At 63.2% G+C, this 17,839-nt stretch overlaps 1 protein-coding gene across 1 annotated transcript in view; it reads left to right on the forward strand.

Annotated features, from left to right (window-relative positions):
- The window catches only part of LOC125446152 (myocardial zonula adherens protein), a 48,780-nt gene extending 33,701 nt beyond the window's left edge, over positions 1-15,079 (forward strand). Inside the window, exons 14-19 of the mRNA XM_048519703.1 lie at positions 5,365-5,493; positions 5,990-6,158; positions 10,079-10,530; positions 10,736-11,356; positions 12,288-12,476; positions 13,591-15,079. Coding sequence (XP_048375660.1) covers positions 5,365-5,493; positions 5,990-6,158; positions 10,079-10,530; positions 10,736-11,356; positions 12,288-12,476; positions 13,591-13,756 — 1,726 coding nt within the window. The 3' untranslated portion in view covers positions 13,757-15,079. The remainder of the gene's footprint in view (positions 1-5,364; positions 5,494-5,989; positions 6,159-10,078; positions 10,531-10,735; positions 11,357-12,287; positions 12,477-13,590) is intronic.
- The last annotated feature ends 2,760 nt before the right edge of the window (positions 15,080-17,839 follow it).

A 17,839-nucleotide genomic window follows, 5' to 3' on the forward strand; every position in this document is an offset into this window, starting at 1 on the left:
GTGGGGGGGGGGGGGGGTGGGGGGGGGGGGGGGTGGGGGGGGGGGGGGGTGGGGGGGGGGGGGGGTGGGGGGGGGGGGGGGTGGGGGGGGGGGGGGGTGGGGGGGGGGGGGGGTGGGGGGGGGGGGGGGTGGGGGGGGGGGGGGGTGGGGGGGGGGGGGGGTGGGGGGGGGGGGGGGTGGGGGGGGGGGGGGGTGGGGGGGGGGGGGGGTGGGGGGGGGGGGGGGTGGGGGGGGGGGGGGGTGGGGGGGGGGGGGGGTGGGGGGGGGGGGGGGTGGGGGGGGGGGGGGGTGGGGGGGGGGGGGGGTGGGGGGGGGGGGGGGTGGGGGGGGGGGGGGGTGGGGGGGGGGGGGGGTGGGGGGGGGGGGGGGTGGGGGGGGGGGGGGGTGGGGGGGGGGGGGGGTGGGGGGGGGGGGGGGTGGGGGGGGGGGGGGGTGGGGGGGGGGGGGGGTGGGGGGGGGGGGGGGTGGGGGGGGGGGGGGGTGGGGGGGGGGGGGGGTGGGGGGGGGGGGGGGTGGGGGGGGGGGGGGGTGGGGGGGGGGGGGGGTGGGGGGGGGGGGGGGTGGGGGGGGGGGGGGGTGGGGGGGGGGGGGGGTGGGGGGGGGGGGGGGTGGGGGGGGGGGGGGGTGGGGGGGGGGGGGGGTGGGGGGGGGGGGGGGTGGGGGGGGGGGGGGGTGGGGGGGGGGGGGGGTGGGGGGGGGGGGGGGTGGGGGGGGGGGGGGGTGGGGGGGGGGGGGGGTGGGGGGGGGGGGGGGTGGGGGGGGGGGGGGGTGGGGGGGGGGGGGGGTGGGGGGGGGGGGGGGTGGGGGGGGGGGGGGGTGGGGGGGGGGGGGGGTGGGGGGGGGGGGGGGTGGGGGGGGGGGGGGGTGGGGGGGGGGGGGGGTGGGGGGGGGGGGGGGTGGGGGGGGGGGGGGGTGGGGGGGGGGGGGGGTGGGGGGGGGGGGGGGTGGGGGGGGGGGGGGGTGGGGGGGGGGGGGGGTGGGGGGGGGGGGGGGTGGGGGGGGGGGGGGGTGGGGGGGGGGGGGGGTGGGGGGGGGGGGGGGTGGGGGGGGGGGGGGGTGGGGGGGGGGGGGGGTGGGGGGGGGGGGGGGTGGGGGGGGGGGGGGGTGGGGGGGGGGGGGGGTGGGGGGGGGGGGGGGTGGGGGGGGGGGGGGGTGGGGGGGGGGGGGGGTGGGGGGGGGGGGGGGTGGGGGGGGGGGGGGGTGGGGGGGGGGGGGGGTGGGGGGGGGGGGGGGTGGGGGGGGGGGGGGGTGGGGGGGGGGGGGGGTGGGGGGGGGGGGGGGTGGGGGGGGGGGGGGGTGGGGGGGGGGGGGGGTGGGGGGGGGGGGGGGTGGGGGGGGGGGGGGGTGGGGGGGGGGGGGGGTGGGGGGGGGGGGGGGTGGGGGGGGGGGGGGGTGGGGGGGGGGGGGGGTGGGGGGGGGGGGGGGTGGGGGGGGGGGGGGGTGGGGGGGGGGGGGGGTGGGGGGGGGGGGGGGTGGGGGGGGGGGGGGGTGGGGGGGGGGGGGGGTGGGGGGGGGGGGGGGTGGGGGGGGGGGGGGGTGGGGGGGGGGGGGGGTGGGGGGGGGGGGGGGTGGGGGGGGGGGGGGGTGGGGGGGGGGGGGGGTGGGGGGGGGGGGGGGTGGGGGGGGGGGGGGGTGGGGGGGGGGGGGGGTGGGGGGGGGGGGGGGTGGGGGGGGGGGGGGGTGGGGGGGGGGGGGGGTGGGGGGGGGGGGGGGTGGGGGGGGGGGGGGGTGGGGGGGGGGGGGGGTGGGGGGGGGGGGGGGTGGGGGGGGGGGGGGGTGGGGGGGGGGGGGGGTGGGGGGGGGGGGGGGTGGGGGGGGGGGGGGGTGGGGGGGGGGGGGGGTGGGGGGGGGGGGGGGTGGGGGGGGGGGGGGGTGGGGGGGGGGGGGGGTGGGGGGGGGGGGGGGTGGGGGGGGGGGGGGGTGGGGGGGGGGGGGGGTGGGGGGGGGGGGGGGTGGGGGGGGGGGGGGGTGGGGGGGGGGGGGGGTGGGGGGGGGGGGGGGTGGGGGGGGGGGGGGGTGGGGGGGGGGGGGGGTGGGGGGGGGGGGGGGTGGGGGGGGGGGGGGGTGGGGGGGGGGGGGGGTGGGGGGGGGGGGGGGTGGGGGGGGGGGGGGGTGGGGGGGGGGGGGGGTGGGGGGGGGGGGGGGTGGGGGGGGGGGGGGGTGGGGGGGGGGGGGGGTGGGGGGGGGGGGGGGTGGGGGGGGGGGGGGGTGGGGGGGGGGGGGGGTGGGGGGGGGGGGGGGTGGGGGGGGGGGGGGGTGGGGGGGGGGGGGGGTGGGGGGGGGGGGGGGTGGGGGGGGGGGGGGGTGGGGGGGGGGGGGGGTGGGGGGGGGGGGGGGTGGGGGGGGGGGGGGGTGGGGGGGGGGGGGGGTGGGGGGGGGGGGGGGTGGGGGGGGGGGGGGGTGGGGGGGGGGGGGGGTGGGGGGGGGGGGGGGTGGGGGGGGGGGGGGGTGGGGGGGGGGGGGGGTGGGGGGGGGGGGGGGTGGGGGGGGGGGGGGGTGGGGGGGGGGGGGGGTGGGGGGGGGGGGGGGTGGGGGGGGGGGGGGGTGGGGGGGGGGGGGGGTGGGGGGGGGGGGGGGTGGGGGGGGGGGGGGGTGGGGGGGGGGGGGGGTGGGGGGGGGGGGGGGTGGGGGGGGGGGGGGGTGGGGGGGGGGGGGGGTGGGGGGGGGGGGGGGTGGGGGGGGGGGGGGGTGGGGGGGGGGGGGGGTGGGGGGGGGGGGGGGTGGGGGGGGGGGGGGGTGGGGGGGGGGGGGGGTGGGGGGGGGGGGGGGTGGGGGGGGGGGGGGGTGGGGGGGGGGGGGGGTGGGGGGGGGGGGGGGTGGGGGGGGGGGGGGGTGGGGGGGGGGGGGGGTGGGGGGGGGGGGGGGTGGGGGGGGGGGGGGGTGGGGGGGGGGGGGGGTGGGGGGGGGGGGGGGTGGGGGGGGGGGGGGGTGGGGGGGGGGGGGGGTGGGGGGGGGGGGGGGTGGGGGGGGGGGGGGGTGGGGGGGGGGGGGGGTGGGGGGGGGGGGGGGTGGGGGGGGGGGGGGGTGGGGGGGGGGGGGGGTGGGGGGGGGGGGGGGTGGGGGGGGGGGGGGGTGGGGGGGGGGGGGGGTGGGGGGGGGGGGGGGTGGGGGGGGGGGGGGGTGGGGGGGGGGGGGGGTGGGGGGGGGGGGGGGTGGGGGGGGGGGGGGGTGGGGGGGGGGGGGGGTGGGGGGGGGGGGGGGTGGGGGGGGGGGGGGGTGGGGGGGGGGGGGGGTGGGGGGGGGGGGGGGTGGGGGGGGGGGGGGGTGGGGGGGGGGGGGGGTGGGGGGGGGGGGGGGTGGGGGGGGGGGGGGGTGGGGGGGGGGGGGGGTGGGGGGGGGGGGGGGTGGGGGGGGGGGGGGGTGGGGGGGGGGGGGGGTGGGGGGGGGGGGGGGTGGGGGGGGGGGGGGGTGGGGGGGGGGGGGGGTGGGGGGGGGGGGGGGTGGGGGGGGGGGGGGGTGGGGGGGGGGGGGGGTGGGGGGGGGGGGGGGTGGGGGGGGGGGGGGGTGGGGGGGGGGGGGGGTGGGGGGGGGGGGGGGTGGGGGGGGGGGGGGGTGGGGGGGGGGGGGGGTGGGGGGGGGGGGGGGTGGGGGGGGGGGGGGGTGGGGGGGGGGGGGGGTGGGGGGGGGGGGGGGTGGGGGGGGGGGGGGGTGGGGGGGGGGGGGGGTGGGGGGGGGGGGGGGTGGGGGGGGGGGGGGGTGGGGGGGGGGGGGGGTGGGGGGGGGGGGGGGTGGGGGGGGGGGGGGGTGGGGGGGGGGGGGGGTGGGGGGGGGGGGGGGTGGGGGGGGGGGGGGGTGGGGGGGGGGGGGGGTGGGGGGGGGGGGGGGTGGGGGGGGGGGGGGGTGGGGGCGGGTGGGGGTGGGGGGGGTGGGTTGGGGTGGGGGGGGGGGGGGGGGGGGGGGGGTGGGGGGGGGGGTGGGGGGGGGGGGTTGGGGGGGTGGGGGGGGGGGGGGGGGGGGGGGGGGGGGGGTGTGGGGGGGGGGGGGGGGGGGGGGGGGGGGGTGGGGGGGGGTGGGGGTAGGGGGGGAGGGGAGTGTGCTCGCGGCTCCTCTGTGTGTGTGTCAGAAAGTTATGGGGATGGATGGAGGAGGGGAGAAATCTGTGTGCGCGCCCCCCTGGGGAAAGCTCTGCCCCCACGAAGGAAAATGAGGAAGTTATTGGCCACATGGAATGAATTTTAATAGGCTGGCTGTTCTCGCTAGCCGGGGGAACCTTAGAAGCACGCAGCAAAGAGCTGTTTCACTGGAACCATTTAATGAGGTACCAGCAGAATTACTCAGCTCTGAGTCTGTCCTTCTGATATAACAGCCAGTTATGTTGGCTGACAAAATTTCTGCCTTCTTAAAGTGGTGCTAATTGGAAAAGTTATGAAAAATTTCCAAGCGTGATGACCAGCGGTTATATGCTGCTTCCTGGGGGACTCTGGAGGTGCCAAAGCATCTTGACGTGGTTAGGCGGAGAGGTTGTCCTGGCCCTTGACTCCGCTTAACTTCACAGAGCTCCTTATTCCTTTGTTTAATTCTCATGAGGAAATCCACGTTTTTGTGGGTGCAAAGAAAGCACGGAGCCAGGAATCTGCAGGCGCCCCGTGGCAGGTGCTCCGGCTTAGAAATATTTAGCAGGGAGACCAGGAGACGTTTTCCATGCTTTGACAAAGGCTTTCACGGCCAGATTCAACTGGTTCTGGTGGGTTTTCCAGGCTGTGTGGCCGTGGTCTGGTGGATCTTGTTCCTAACGTTTCGCCTGCATCTGTGGCTGGCATCTTCAGAGGTGTATCACAGAGGGAAGTCTGTTACACACTGTATCCTTCGACAATATGTTTCGCCGGCATCTGTGGCCGGCATCTTCAGAGGTGGATCACAGAGGGAAGTCTGTTACACACACTGTGTCCAGAGAGAAGGAAATGTTTGGGGTATATATTGTCCATGTCCCAGGGTGGGGAACCAATCAGTAAGTGCTTGGGTGGTAACAGACTTCCCTCCGTGATACACCTCTGAAGATGCCAGCCACAGATGCAGGCGAAATGTTACAAACAAGATCTACCAGACCATGGCCACGCAGCCCGGAAAACCCACCAGAACCAATATTCCATGCTGTTCAAACTGCTCAAGTGCAGGGAACAGGCAGGGCAGGCACCCAAGAAGGAGGGCCTCCTCTTCGCCCGCCCCTTCTCTCTGGGGGCAGCTTGTCAAAAGTAGCTTCTATCCGCCCTGGTTCTGCACTCAGCCACGCTGGCTCTGGGAATCCTACAGGCGTGCAGTCCAGCCGTTTGCATCTGAGTCAGATCCTCGAAACGTGCAAATAAAAAAATATGGGTTGAACCACGAAGCATGCAACACCTTGTGCTCTTTCCCTCTCCACCCCAGAACTGACCCGAGCAGCAGGCCTCTGGTGGCTGTGCCGGTAAGGAACTACTCCCCATTCAAGAGGGTCCTGGAGTATTCCTCGAGAACGAGCACGTCCGCCAGCCCGGCTGACCCGGCCCTTCCTCTCAAGTGAGGAGCGTCTCGTGCCTCTCCTCCGTGCCGGAAGGCCGACCAGGAGGACGCGTGTCATGAAACCTGCCCAGAGCCTCTGGGGGTGCCGGGTGCTCCCCACGGGCGCTCCTTCGCAGGCGAGCAAAGGGTGGGGGGGCGCTGCGACTCTGGCCACATTTTAAGCATGCTTGAAGAGCGGGTCTCTGGGACGGTATGCCAAACAGCACAGCCCTCCGACTGTGAAAAGAAATGAGTTTATCTTTTGTGTTTCCACGAGGTGAGTTGGGGGGAGCTCTCCTTCTCCCCCCTGCCCCCCACTTGGCCCAGGGCACTTATTCCTGCTTGGAAAGGAATTGATGTGACTGCCATTTTTTGTAGCTGATATTTATACTTTGGGCTTCTATACCGCCCCGTCCCCGAAGGGCTCCGGGCGGTGATACTGCTCTAGAAGTGGTCTAGGGGGGCATGGAAGACCTTTCTAATTATGACTGAAGGGATACTTGCTTGGATTAAGATGCTGGTGGGGAGGGGGCGCCCCTAGAGCACTGGCTGCACGTTTCAGCCCTCTTCCCCTCCCCCTGGCCAACCCTTGCCGGAAGGGACACTGTGCTCGCCTGGAGCTACCGACAATAAATGGCTCAGCAAAGGTGGCCAGCGACCTAGGCATCTTCCCTGGAGACCAGGTGAGGTGTTGGCAGGCCTGCAAGCCACCGGTTTGGGCCCCAAGGGTCACATCTCGTACCCTTTTGCAAAAACGGGACTTCCTCCGTCTTCCACACATGCCAATCCGTCTCCGGAAAATACGGCATCCGTTACTCCAGGTATTTTGAGAAGTTTTTATCTGCTTACGTTTAATCGTTCTATTTAAGAAAACATATTTAAGGTTTTGTAATACTGGTCCATGGGAGGATGTTTAAAATCCTTTTTGTACAGTACTGTGTTTTTTGGAAGCCATTGATGGGACAGCATTGCCCGAGGAACCAGCCGAGGTTCGCTTTCCTCATGAACTTGCACAGCTCAACTGATCAGTGAAGGGAGGCCGCTTGGCGGGAGGGGACCTGGATCACCTCAGGTTGCTTGCAATGCAGTCCCAATCAGAGTTAACCCCTTCTAAGGCCAGTAACCAGCAGGCTTAGAAGTTTGCTACTGTCCTTGGGGTTGCCCCATCTGAGAAGTGGGGGCACAGTCCCACTGGTGTTGATGCTGGTCGATCCTAAAGGAAACATGTTTTTTTCTTGTTACCTGAACTCCTTCTCTGATTAGGCCTGTGCCATCCGTGCCCACCCCCGCACCCCCACTTTCAAACAACTGAAAAAAAAATCTTGCCTGGCTGTGTTATGCGTGCCAAAGAGCTGTTTGGGCACACTAGTTGTCGCCTGCCGTAGTTAGGGAGGGTGAGAAAATGTACACGCCTCTGGTTCCTCCATTCAGACATGCTTTCAAAGTGCTGAACGTGAAATGTGAAACCAACGACGTTCAATTAAACTGAAGGGTTCAAAAACAAATAAATAATGCAATCTCAAAATGAGGGTCAAAACAGCAGCATTCGAACCCAGGCACGGGGCCAGCTCTCGGAAGCTGGGCGGAAGGGTCAGTCTTGTGCAGTGCTGGGAGAGACCACTCCAGATCGACTGCCCGTCTGAAGACAGTTTTACAGTCCTGAGGCAGTGGCTGAGAAGTCCTGGCCTCTCGGATCAGGGGGAAGTTGCAACCTTTGACGTACTGTGAAGATTTTCAAAACACTTCAACCAGAAATCACTGCAGGCTCCATGAACTTGTTTGTTTATGGGACAAGCACAGCTCCTCTGGTCTTTGGGAAACTGTCCTAACCCTGCTGCTTATGATGAGGACCCCCCTGTGGTAGCTCGGCCGCAGGACCCATCCACACACCCATCCCCTCCCCCGCCTTCATCTCCCTTGGACTCTGGGCGTGGGCGTGTGCTGGCTGTAGACTCCTTGGCTGAATATATTTCGCTTGAATTGGCCTGCGCTGAGAAGGGAGTTCCTTTTCCCATTGGATATGTGGCCAGTTTTCATGACTCAGCTTCCTCTGTTCCGTCTTGAACTCGGGATGGTTTGACTCTTGGGCTTCAGCGGGTACCAGGAAAAGGATGTTAGAAAAGCCACCTGCAGGGTGCGCTCAGTACTAGTAACCTTGGCTATATTTGATTCTCAGAGTTGGGTCTAAAAAGAGCCATACAGACCTCAGTCTGGTATTGGAATAGATAGCAAGAGATGTCAGAGACTGATGAACTGAAACGATGTGTGGTCTTAGATACGTGGTCTTGGATACGGCCTCCGCTAGCCTGCAAGCCAAGTGATTTGCAATTTGTGTGATTTAATACGGCTTCTCCTGGAAGAGGAAGTGCAGAGTCCAGCAGACGTCATCAACAGGCAAAGCAAATTGAAACCAAAGAATTTATGAACGCAAATGAATTCCTCAACTCAGCTCAACAAAGGTCTTTATCTGGGTCGAAGTTAGGTAGAGGTTCTCCTCTCTTGCACGACTCAGTGTTGAGAAACCGCAAGTTTACTCCTTCCTTGCATTTATTCAGTTTTCCCTTGGCCCCCGTCTGGAGTTCCGTTTCTGTTTGTGGGTTTTCTGTGTTTATGTCTTGGGGGTGGGGGGGCAGGGCTTAAGGCTACTTGGGGCACCTGCCTCTCTTTTGGTCACTTCCCCCCCCTTCTTTGCAGGAGTCAAAGAGCAAATGTTTCTTGCTCCTGCATCGATAGCAATATAAGCTTTATTCTAACTGTGCCTTACGGTCCTTACAGTCTTCAGCCCAGCCAAAGAACTTTTGCAGTTTCACAAAAAACTATTTCCAAATATGTCGTGTGTGGGTTCCACTCATATTTACAAGTGTCCCTTTTTTGAACTGCCTTAAAAATGTGTATTGTATGATGTCATCTCCCTTTTGTAAGGGCATTTGGGTGACTCCTCCGATAAATACTGCGTGGAAGTTGTTCTGTGCATGTTCTGTGTTTTTAAAAAGAAAAAAAACTGCAATAATAAACATGAAGTGTACATTTTCTGTGCCTTAAGACGCTTTTCTGTCTATATCTGATGAGAAAATGCATTATGTTTGGCTAGTCAGCTCTACTGTAGAGGAAAAACATGAACATTTTTCAGTTTTGTTAAAATATTAGCTAGGGGCACCTCTCAAAATGCAGCTGCTGAATTAGATGGAAACACAGACTTTGAAGCAAGGTGGAAGTGTATGTTGTACAGTTGGATCTTACAAGTACAGCTGATTATTTGGGTATTTGTAAATTTAAATCACTTTAGATGTCGGACGCCACTTATAATTATTCTATCTCTTATAGTTAGTTTTCATTGTTTTTATCGCTGCTTTTATAGGTTTTAGCTATTTTATGATTGTCTTATGACTATATTATGATTGTCTGTTGTTCACCGCCTGGAGCCCTCCGGGGATATGGCGGTATAAAAATCTAAAGAATTAAATAGATAGATAGATAGATAGATAGATAGATAGATAGATAGATAGATGGTAGCCTCACACCATACGCGTAGGGGTAGGGAACCTTTAACACTCAAAGAGCCATTTGGACCTGTTTTCCATGGGAAAAGAAAACACTTGGGAGCCGCAAATAATTGTTGACATTTAAAATAAAGATAACACTGTATATATTGGGGTTTTTTACCTTTTACTCCGCTCATTCTGAGAAGCGCATGGATGCGTCCGCCCTGCTGCCAGCAGGGCGGGCAAGGATGGGGCCAGCGGCTCAGCTCGTGGAGCCGCAGTGCAAGGGCAGAAGAGCCGCATGCGGCTCTCGAGCCGCAGGTTCCCTACCCCTGCCCGTAGCCTGTCCTCAGACTTAGTTTAGAGTATGGAGGGTGTGTAGGAGGAAAGAGACAGGTGTGACCCCCCCCCCAACGAGTGGGGTGGAAGGGTGCAGTTGGGAGCTTCCTGGCCAAGGTGTGGTTGCTGGGAGCAGCCGTTGCTGACCCAGCCTTTTCAGCCAGTAGCCAGATCCTCCTTTGGCAAGGACAGCACCGAGCAGGTGCCTGAACAAAGACAGAGCTGCGCGGCCCTCCGGTCCTTGCCAGCCCAGCAGTTCAAGAGGGCAGAACACAGCTGCATAGAGCTCAGCGGCCGCTTCCACCCTGGGTCCTTTGTGGACGGACGGCATTCCTAATAAATGCCTTTTCAAAAGCCCAAGCTGTTGCGCGTCACCCCCACACAAGCCAAAGGGAGACTGGAGGCAAGAGAGCGGCAACATTTTTGCCTCTGGAAAGTACAGTGTGGGCTAGCTCAGACGAAACTTTGTTTTAAAAGTACAAGGAAGGGCACAGGGGGGCCTTCAAGGGAATGGGGGCAGGGGGACATGACAGCACAAAACAACAGCCCTGCAGGGTCAGACCAGTCCCACAGACCCGTCTAGTCCAGCATCCTGTTTCTCAGAAAAAGGTGTACAAGCAGGGCTTTTTGTTTCCTGCTGTGTTACTCAGTGGTACACTACACCTGCACATGGAGGGTCTACTCTATTTAGTCACCAGAGGTCTTGAAGGAGTGCTCCTCCTACAAATCCACCGTGGGTGACATCACTGCACACAGACACTTCCTTATGTCGCCTCTTCCAGAAGGACAAGAGTCATGACTGTCCCAAGAAATACACAACTTCTCGAGCACTTTGCACATGCTCAGAGCACCCTGTGAAGGTGCTCACTGCGGGGGCCTTCAGTCCCAGGAGGATCAGAGGCAGCAACTACCGACCCTCTCCCGGGTTCAGATTGGCCGCAGCAGCAAGGGGAGCTGCGAATTGGCGAACGCTCCGCGGGCGAGGAAGTTTGACCCTGCCGCGCCGCCGTCGCGCACTTCCGGGAAAATGGCGGCGCCCAGGCGGGCGCGGAAGTGGCTGCTGTAGGGGCGCCGGCGCTCCTCCTGCGGCCAGGTCCTGCGGGTCCTCCCGCTCCTCCGGCCAGGGCGGCGGCGGCGGCGGCGGCATCATGGCCGAGGCGGGGTCGCTGCGGGGCCGGAGCCGGCCGGAGCTGCTGGAGATGCTGCGGCGCCAGGAGAGGCTGCTGGCCGACCGGTGAGCGGGGCTGTGGCGGGAGGTTCCGCAGACCGGCGCTGACTTCGATGGAGACACGGTGTGTGTGTGTGGGGGGGGGAGACCCTCGAGGCGCACTTCCGGGTCTGCGCGCGCTGTCGGCTCCTGACAGTCGGCGGGGGACGCCCCCCACAGCAGCAGCAGCAGCAGCAGGAACCCACATTTTTCCCCCTTTGGTCTCTTTCAGGAACTTCATCTCGAGGCTTCCGGATAAAGGTCAGAAGATTTCTGCTTTTGCAGATGCGCTGAAGGCGGCGGTGGCCCGAGAGGAGGAGCGGAGGAGGAGGAGAGCGGAGCTGCTGTCCGTGGTCAGGCTGGAGATCCAGAAGAGGCAGGAGGAGCTGGGCTCTGTCCAGCACGAGGACCATCATTCAGCTGCTGGAGATCCGCCTCTGACGTCTGCCGGTCATGTGGGCGAGGGGCTCGAGACAGCCGAGCAGAGTCAGCCAAGCGCTTGGGCCACAAAAACCAGGACGGAACCAGAATCTGAACCAGCCGGGCAGACCCACCAGGACTCCGGCGCTCCTCACAGGGAGGACGGGGTCTCCCAGGCATCAGCCGCCTCCGAGTGGCCACACCGTGATCCTGTGGGCAGAAGCAGCGAGGCGCTGGTGGAGGCCTTGGGAAAGATGTCCCTTGCGGGGAGGGGGCGTGAAGAAGCCCCTGGGAAGGAGCCCGGCGTGGGGTGCAGTGAGGTCCCTTTTCCAGGTGACCCCCACTGGACACCAAAGACGCCACATTACATGCAAGTGCTGGACACGCGAGCGAAGAACCCCGTGGAGAGAAAGAGTGCCTTCAAACCCAACAGGTGAGCAGTGGGGCGGGAGCAGCAGTGGTGTAGGAGGTTAAGAGCAGGTGCATTCTAATCTGGAGGAACCGGGTTCGATTCCCAGCTCTGCCGCCTAAGCTGTGGAGGCTTATCTGGGGAATTCAGACTAGCCTGTGCACTCCCACACACGCCAGCTGGGTGACCTTGGGCTAGTCACAGCTTCTCGGAGCTCTCTCAGCCCCACCCACCTCACAGGGTGTTTGTTGTGAGGGGGGAAGGGCAAGGTGATTGTCAGCCCCTTTGAGTCTCCTGCAGGAGAGAAAGGGGGGATATAAATCCAAACTCTTCAAACTCGCTTAAAGGGCATCCTGGCAAAAAGGTTGCTCTTGCCGCACAAGTGTGCATGAGCCGTTTTTGCTGCCCGTTTGGGGAGGTTGGGCTGTGTGGCTCTCCCACCTGGAATCTCTTCTGACTTTGGATATGTGAATATGGGCAGGTGGGCGCACAGGTGTGTGAGTCTGGATCTGGTGGTCATGTTGGTTCCTGCTGGCCCAAGACAGTGCTGCACTCGAGGCAGGAAACCCACCAGGCACGGCCTGTGTCACCAGGGGGCCCGATCCGCTGGGAAGCCCTCATTTACGCCCTGCTCCCTGGAGGCTTGGTGCCTGCAGCTCCCAGTCCACGGCCTGAGGAGGAGGGCAAGGAGAACAGGCACCTTTCTTCTTCGATGCTGGGGGGCTGAGAGGGGAACGGTGATGCTTTGATCTGAGATTGCAAATGCCTTAGCAGACCTGGTGCTCGGGAGCAGCAGCAGCAGAAGGCCGTTGCTTTCACATCCTGCACGTGAGCTCCCAAAGGCACTTGGTGGGCCACTGCGAGTAGCAGAGAGCTGGACTGGATGGACTCTGGTCTGATCCAGCTGGCTTGTTCTTATGTTCTTATGCCCACTGAGGTTCTTGGCTTCTTACAGAATCCTGGCCGAGTCAAGCAAATCGTCTGGTGGCTCCTCTGAAGCCCCGTCCCCCGGAGGTGCCGTTTCTGCTGAAGAAAGACGCCGCAGAGAGAAGCAGCACTTGGATGACGTCACGGCTGCCCGCCTGCCCCCCCTGCACCACGCCCCTGCGCAGCTCCTCCCCCTCGGGGAGTCGATAGCACACCCGTGTCCCGTGCTGTGCCTGGCAAGCCTCCAGTGCCCAGGCTTTGTGCCAGGCTGCCCCAACCCTGCAGGCTTAGTGGTGGTCTGCCTGTGACTCCTCTGGCTGTCTGGAGTGTTGGGTGGAGGGCAGCCGAGGGCAAGGAAGCCTTCCTGGATCAGCATCCTCCGACTGTGTTGGTCTCTCTGGAGTAGTTTTTCTGCTGTATTCTGCTGCTAGACTACATTAGCTGATGCCGTGGTACTCGTTTGCTGTACTAGTTTGACAGCAGCATTTGAGGGCACAATTTTGTTACAAGCAAATGTTAGGAGAAATGTAGCTGCCAAGGCATAGTGGGAAGGCACAGAGCTGGTTTTGCTCTCTGATCTTTTTCTCGTGGAGTCAGGTCCCCTCAGTGTCAGCCTGTGACTTCGTATTCAGGGGAGGCAGGCAGAATGTTTCAAAGAAGAACGTGCGTGTTGCGTATCTTCTCTCTCGTAGTCAGTGACATGCGCGTGGTTCCCTTGGACTGTCTGCATCATTCGGGTGCCTTTTGGGGTCCTGCCCTGCCCTGGCATAAACTTGACCAAGTGGTCCCTGAGCTTCAATATGCCCCCGCCTCCTTTTGGGTAGGGGGAGGATCTTTAGTATATCTCCTACATTCCGACGTTCCATCACTGTCTCTGTTATATATCTTATCCCATTCTTTTTTGGGGGGTGCTCAGTGTGATCCTCTGGAGCAGGGGCCACATAAGAAACAGAAAATATTGTGGAGGGCTGGGCCAAAAGGCAGGGGGGCAAGGTGCTTTTGAAAGCCCCGCAGAAGCCGGCAGCCAAGGCAACCGGCTTCTGTGGGGCTTTCAAAGACGCCTCGCTCCCCAGCACGTCAGGGGGGCCAGTCAGGGCCGTATAATGCCCAGGTCTGCTCTGAAGTCTCCCTTCTTTATTTCGTCTGCACAACAATCCTGTGAGGGAGGTGAGGTGAAGGATGGCAGCGTGGGCTTGGTGCAACGTGTTAGGCAGCGTGCACAGCCCTTGAGGGAGCCCCTGGGGTGCAGCAGTCAACACGCACCTTGGCTCACTTTGACTTCTTGTTTCATGGGTGCCGCATACCGAATCGCCGCGCCTTCTTGTCCCAAGGAAATGGCTTCCCTCTTTGTTGCAGGAAACGCAGGCCAAACTTGCCGCCCAGAAGCTAGTCCAAAAGCTCGGTATTAAAATGGCTGCCTACGAGCCAGAAGGGGGAGCGGGAGGCAGCTACCGAGAGCGGAAGGATGAAGACGGCTACAGTTCAGCGGAAGATTGAGCCCAAGCCCGGACAGCACCAGTATCCTCCGGGGCAGGGGGGCCTGCCCTACAACCAGAGGCAGCAGAGCGCTCAGGCTGAGCACAGCTGAGGCTTGTGTCGCCCTCCCAGGGGGTCGGAGGTCACGAAGCGACCCATCGGGCCAAGGCCTGCTTTCCAGCCACAGTGGCCCATCCCTTCAGGAGCGGCAGTGGAGTGGGGCCCACTTGAAGTCAGAGGTGCGGCACTTGCTCCTGGACAGTCTTTTCTACCACCAGGTTTTAGAAGCCGTGTTTCACTATTTTTCTACTGTATTTTTCTGCTCGATCCCTGGAATAAAAGCCTGCCTCACACAGGAAGTTCTGCCCCAGGGCCCTCAGACGTGGTGCTGCAGAGAATTTCTGCTGGGCAAATGGAACAGCCTGGCCCTCCTTTCCGTGTTTGGCTTCCAGTGGCTACCAGGTAGAGCTAGAATGGAGCCCCAGAGCCCCTTGGACTGCAACGAGACTTCGGAGGTGTGAGCTTTCCAGAGTCTGAGCCCTGTTGGTCTCTAAGACGCCGGTGGACTCAAGTTTAGCTGTTCTACAACACGGCTGCCCTCTGGGATTGCTAGGTACGGGGCACTCCTGCTGAGTGGGGCTGACGTTATAGGCCTGGGCCGTGTGTGTGGGTGAGGAGGGGGCGGGGCTTCCTGAGAGGCAGACGGCTGATGCTGCTGGGCTCGCCGGAATGTTTGTGTGAGGCAGCAGCACTCAACTTTACCTGAGAAGGCCGAGGGGGCAGGTGGGACTCAGCCTTTGCTTGTAGCCGTCTGTTGCATTCCAGTTCTGGCTCACCAAGGCACGTTCTTGGGGCCCACTTCTGAACACCCCCACGGTGCTATATTTCCCTAACTGCAAAACGCTTTGGAGTGTCTTAGCCCTGCCACGGCCAGCCCCACATGAGGTTCTAATGAGAGCCCACGATCAACGGTCCCTTTCCCCAGCCTGCCCCCCCTCCCCATCTGTCACGTGCACAAGGGAAGGGGCCAGGAATGTCCGTGAAAGAAAACATCACAGATTCCAGAGCAGTGAGAGGCTCAGGGTCGTCTTGCTGTCTGATAACCCCAGCGAGCACCCGTCAGAGCTGGGGGTGGGTGGGGGGAGATCTGTGAGCAACATCTGGACAACGTGGGGCCACCCTCCCACCCCCACGCTGGAGCCAGGCCGCAATTCTAGCCTCGCAAGGAGAAACATCGCAGGGCCGGCCTCGCGCACCGAGTCAACATCCCTGCTTTCAATTATTCTCGTTTTCAGAAAGACATCAGAATTAATTACTTATCCATAAAGCCTCTTCTGAAGCTGATTGAGTTTGAGCCTCCGTTCTTTTTCTCGCCAGCTAAACGCTCATACTCGTTGGGTCAGGTTGACTTTGTTTACGACCCAGCCCGGCAGCTGGGGACTTGCCCTGGTGGCGCATCGAGGCAAGGGGCTGGGCGGAGGCTGGCACTGTGCCGGGCACAGGGAGGGAATGAGGCCCCCTGCCCTGCGCGCTGAAACCTCTGGGGCACGGGGTTGGTTTGTTTGGTGGGAACAACCGCGCAAGATATTGGGACGGGTCTGCTTGGCTGGGAACCGCTGGCCAGTGTCCACTTTCCTGCTTGTGTTTTCGCTTGCTTCGTGTGCCTTCTGGAAAAGAGCTCTGTTGAACTCAGAAGCTTGGGGCCGGAGGTGAGTGGCTGCCAGCATGATGTAGTGGTTAAGGGCAGGTGCACTCTAATCTGGAGAACCGGGTTTGATTCCCCACTCTGCCACTTGAGCTGTGGAGGCTTATCTGGGGAACTAAGGCTCATTCCGCACATGCAGAATAATGCACTTTCAAACTGCTTTCAATGCTCTTTGAAGCTGTGCGGAATGGCAAAATCCACTTGCAAACAGTTGTGAAAGTGGTTTGAAAACGCATTATTTTGTGTGTGCGGAAGGGGCCTAAATTAGCCTGCGCACTCCCACACACGCCGGCTGGGTGACCTTGGGCTAGTCACAGCTCTTTGGAGCTCTCTCAGCCCCACCCACCTCACAGGGTGTTTGTTGTGGAGGGGGGGGCAGGAAAGGAGATTGTCAGCCCCTTTGACTCTCCTACAGGAGAGAAGGGGGGGATATAAATCCAATTCTTCTTCCTCTTCTTCCTCCCTGCAAGAGCTGAGAGTTGATGGCAGCTGCTGAGGACAGAGGTCTTTGTCTAGTTTTTTTGGAGGGGTGGGGGGTGCCCAGATGCTGGGGAAGGGGCAATGGAGTAGACTCCCTGTTGGTCTCTCCACTGTGCAGCAGCCACAATGGGGCATCCCCTTGCAATTCCTGGGGCTGGCTGGCCTGCTGGTTTTCCAGGCAGCCAGCAGGGGGCAGCAGAAACACAGACGAAGAAGACTACTTACAACCAATGACCAATTATGCAGAAACAGGGATGCTCAGCTTGGTAGGAACCTGGGCAGGCAGTTCCGCTCATCTTCTTTTTAAAAACATGGAAACAAACCAAATGGTGGAAGAGACAGTTGCCCAAAGCGGAGCTGCCAGTCGGACAGCGCTGCATCCCGGTGGAAGTTCCGCCTCGGGCCTCCAGGCCGTCGGAAGTCTTCTTGTTTCTGATCACCCGTCAGCTCTTGGGAGTGGGAATGCTTCCCCATCTTGGGACAAATCAACCCTTGGGAAAGTCCCAGCGTGGAGGAGGCCAGGAGGGCGCTGAGCAAGGGATTGTGGAGGGCCCCCCCTGGGCTGCCTTGTCAATCTCCTTTCCCCACTGATAAGGGCCCGTTCTCCCCACCCAACCCCTGCCGGTCGTCCAGCCCCCTTGTTGGGGGAAAGGCCTGGAGGGAAAGCGCCCTCTTAGCTCAGGACGTGCACGTGGACCTGAATCCTTTTGAAGAAGCCCGTGGTGGGTCACGTGTGGCTCAGTGGCAGAGCCCCTCTGCTTGGCATTATTGTTATTTATTAAATTTGGTGTACTGCCCACCCTCGAAGGGCACTGGTTCCATCCCCGGCTGTTCCAGAAAATGGATCTGGACAGCAGGTGATGGGATCGGCCTCCTCCGCCTGAAACCCTGGAGTGGACCAGGGAGCGGAACAGACTCTCCTGGGCAAGATGGGGAGGGGCTCGGGCTCCAGCAGTGGCGTAGGAGGTTAAGAGCTCGTGTATCTAATCTGGAGGAACCGGGTTTGATTCCCAGCTCTGCCGCCTGAGCTGTGGAGGCTTCTCTGGGGAATTCAGATTAGGCTGGGCACTCCCCCACACTCCAGCTGAGTGACCTTGGGCTAGTCACAGTTCTTTGGAGCTCTCTCAGCCCCACCTACCTCACAGGGTGTTTGTTGTGAGGGAGGGAAGGGCAAGGAGATTGTCAGCCCCTTTGAGTCTCCTGCAGGAGAGAAAGGGGGGATATACATCCAAACTCCTCATCCTCCGGGTGACCTGTTTGCTCTCACTCCAGACTGGTATGAAAAGTCAAGTCATGTCGTCCTTCCCCCTCTCCCGTTACAGATCTGATGGAATGCTCCCTTGAGTCTTCCTGGGGTGGGGCAATCAGTAAAATGCCAGGGTGTAATTAGGCCGTACAAAAGGAGTGCCTGGCCGGGGTGGGGTGGGGGGGGGCACACTGGATCTATCCCCAAACTGATAATGACGTTGGGACTGTTTGTAAAACCCCACAAACCGTGTGGAGGCCTCTCTGCGCTTCCATCCAAGGATGATTGAGGGACTGGAGCACCTTCCTTATGAGGAGAGGCTGCAGCGTTTGGGACTCTTTAGTTTGGAGAGGAGACGTCTGAGGGGGGATAGGATTGAAGTCTATAAAATTATGCAGGGGGTAGAAAATGTCGACAGAGAGAAATGTTTCTCTCTTTCTCACAATACTAGAACCAGGGGGCAAACATTGAAAATGCTGGGGGGAAGAATTAGGACTAATAAAAGGAAACACTTCTTCACGCAACGTGTGATTGGTGTTTGGAATATGCTGCCACAGGAGGTGGTGATGGCCACTAACCTGGATAGCTTTAAAAAGGGCTTGGACAGATTTATGAAGGAGAAGTCGATCTATGGCTACCAATCTTGATCCTCCTTGATCTGAGATTGCAAAAG

This window comes from Sphaerodactylus townsendi, linkage group LG17 (genome assembly GCF_021028975.2).
Source record: "Sphaerodactylus townsendi isolate TG3544 linkage group LG17, MPM_Stown_v2.3, whole genome shotgun sequence".
Classification (NCBI taxonomy): domain Eukaryota; kingdom Metazoa; phylum Chordata; class Lepidosauria; order Squamata; family Sphaerodactylidae; genus Sphaerodactylus; species Sphaerodactylus townsendi.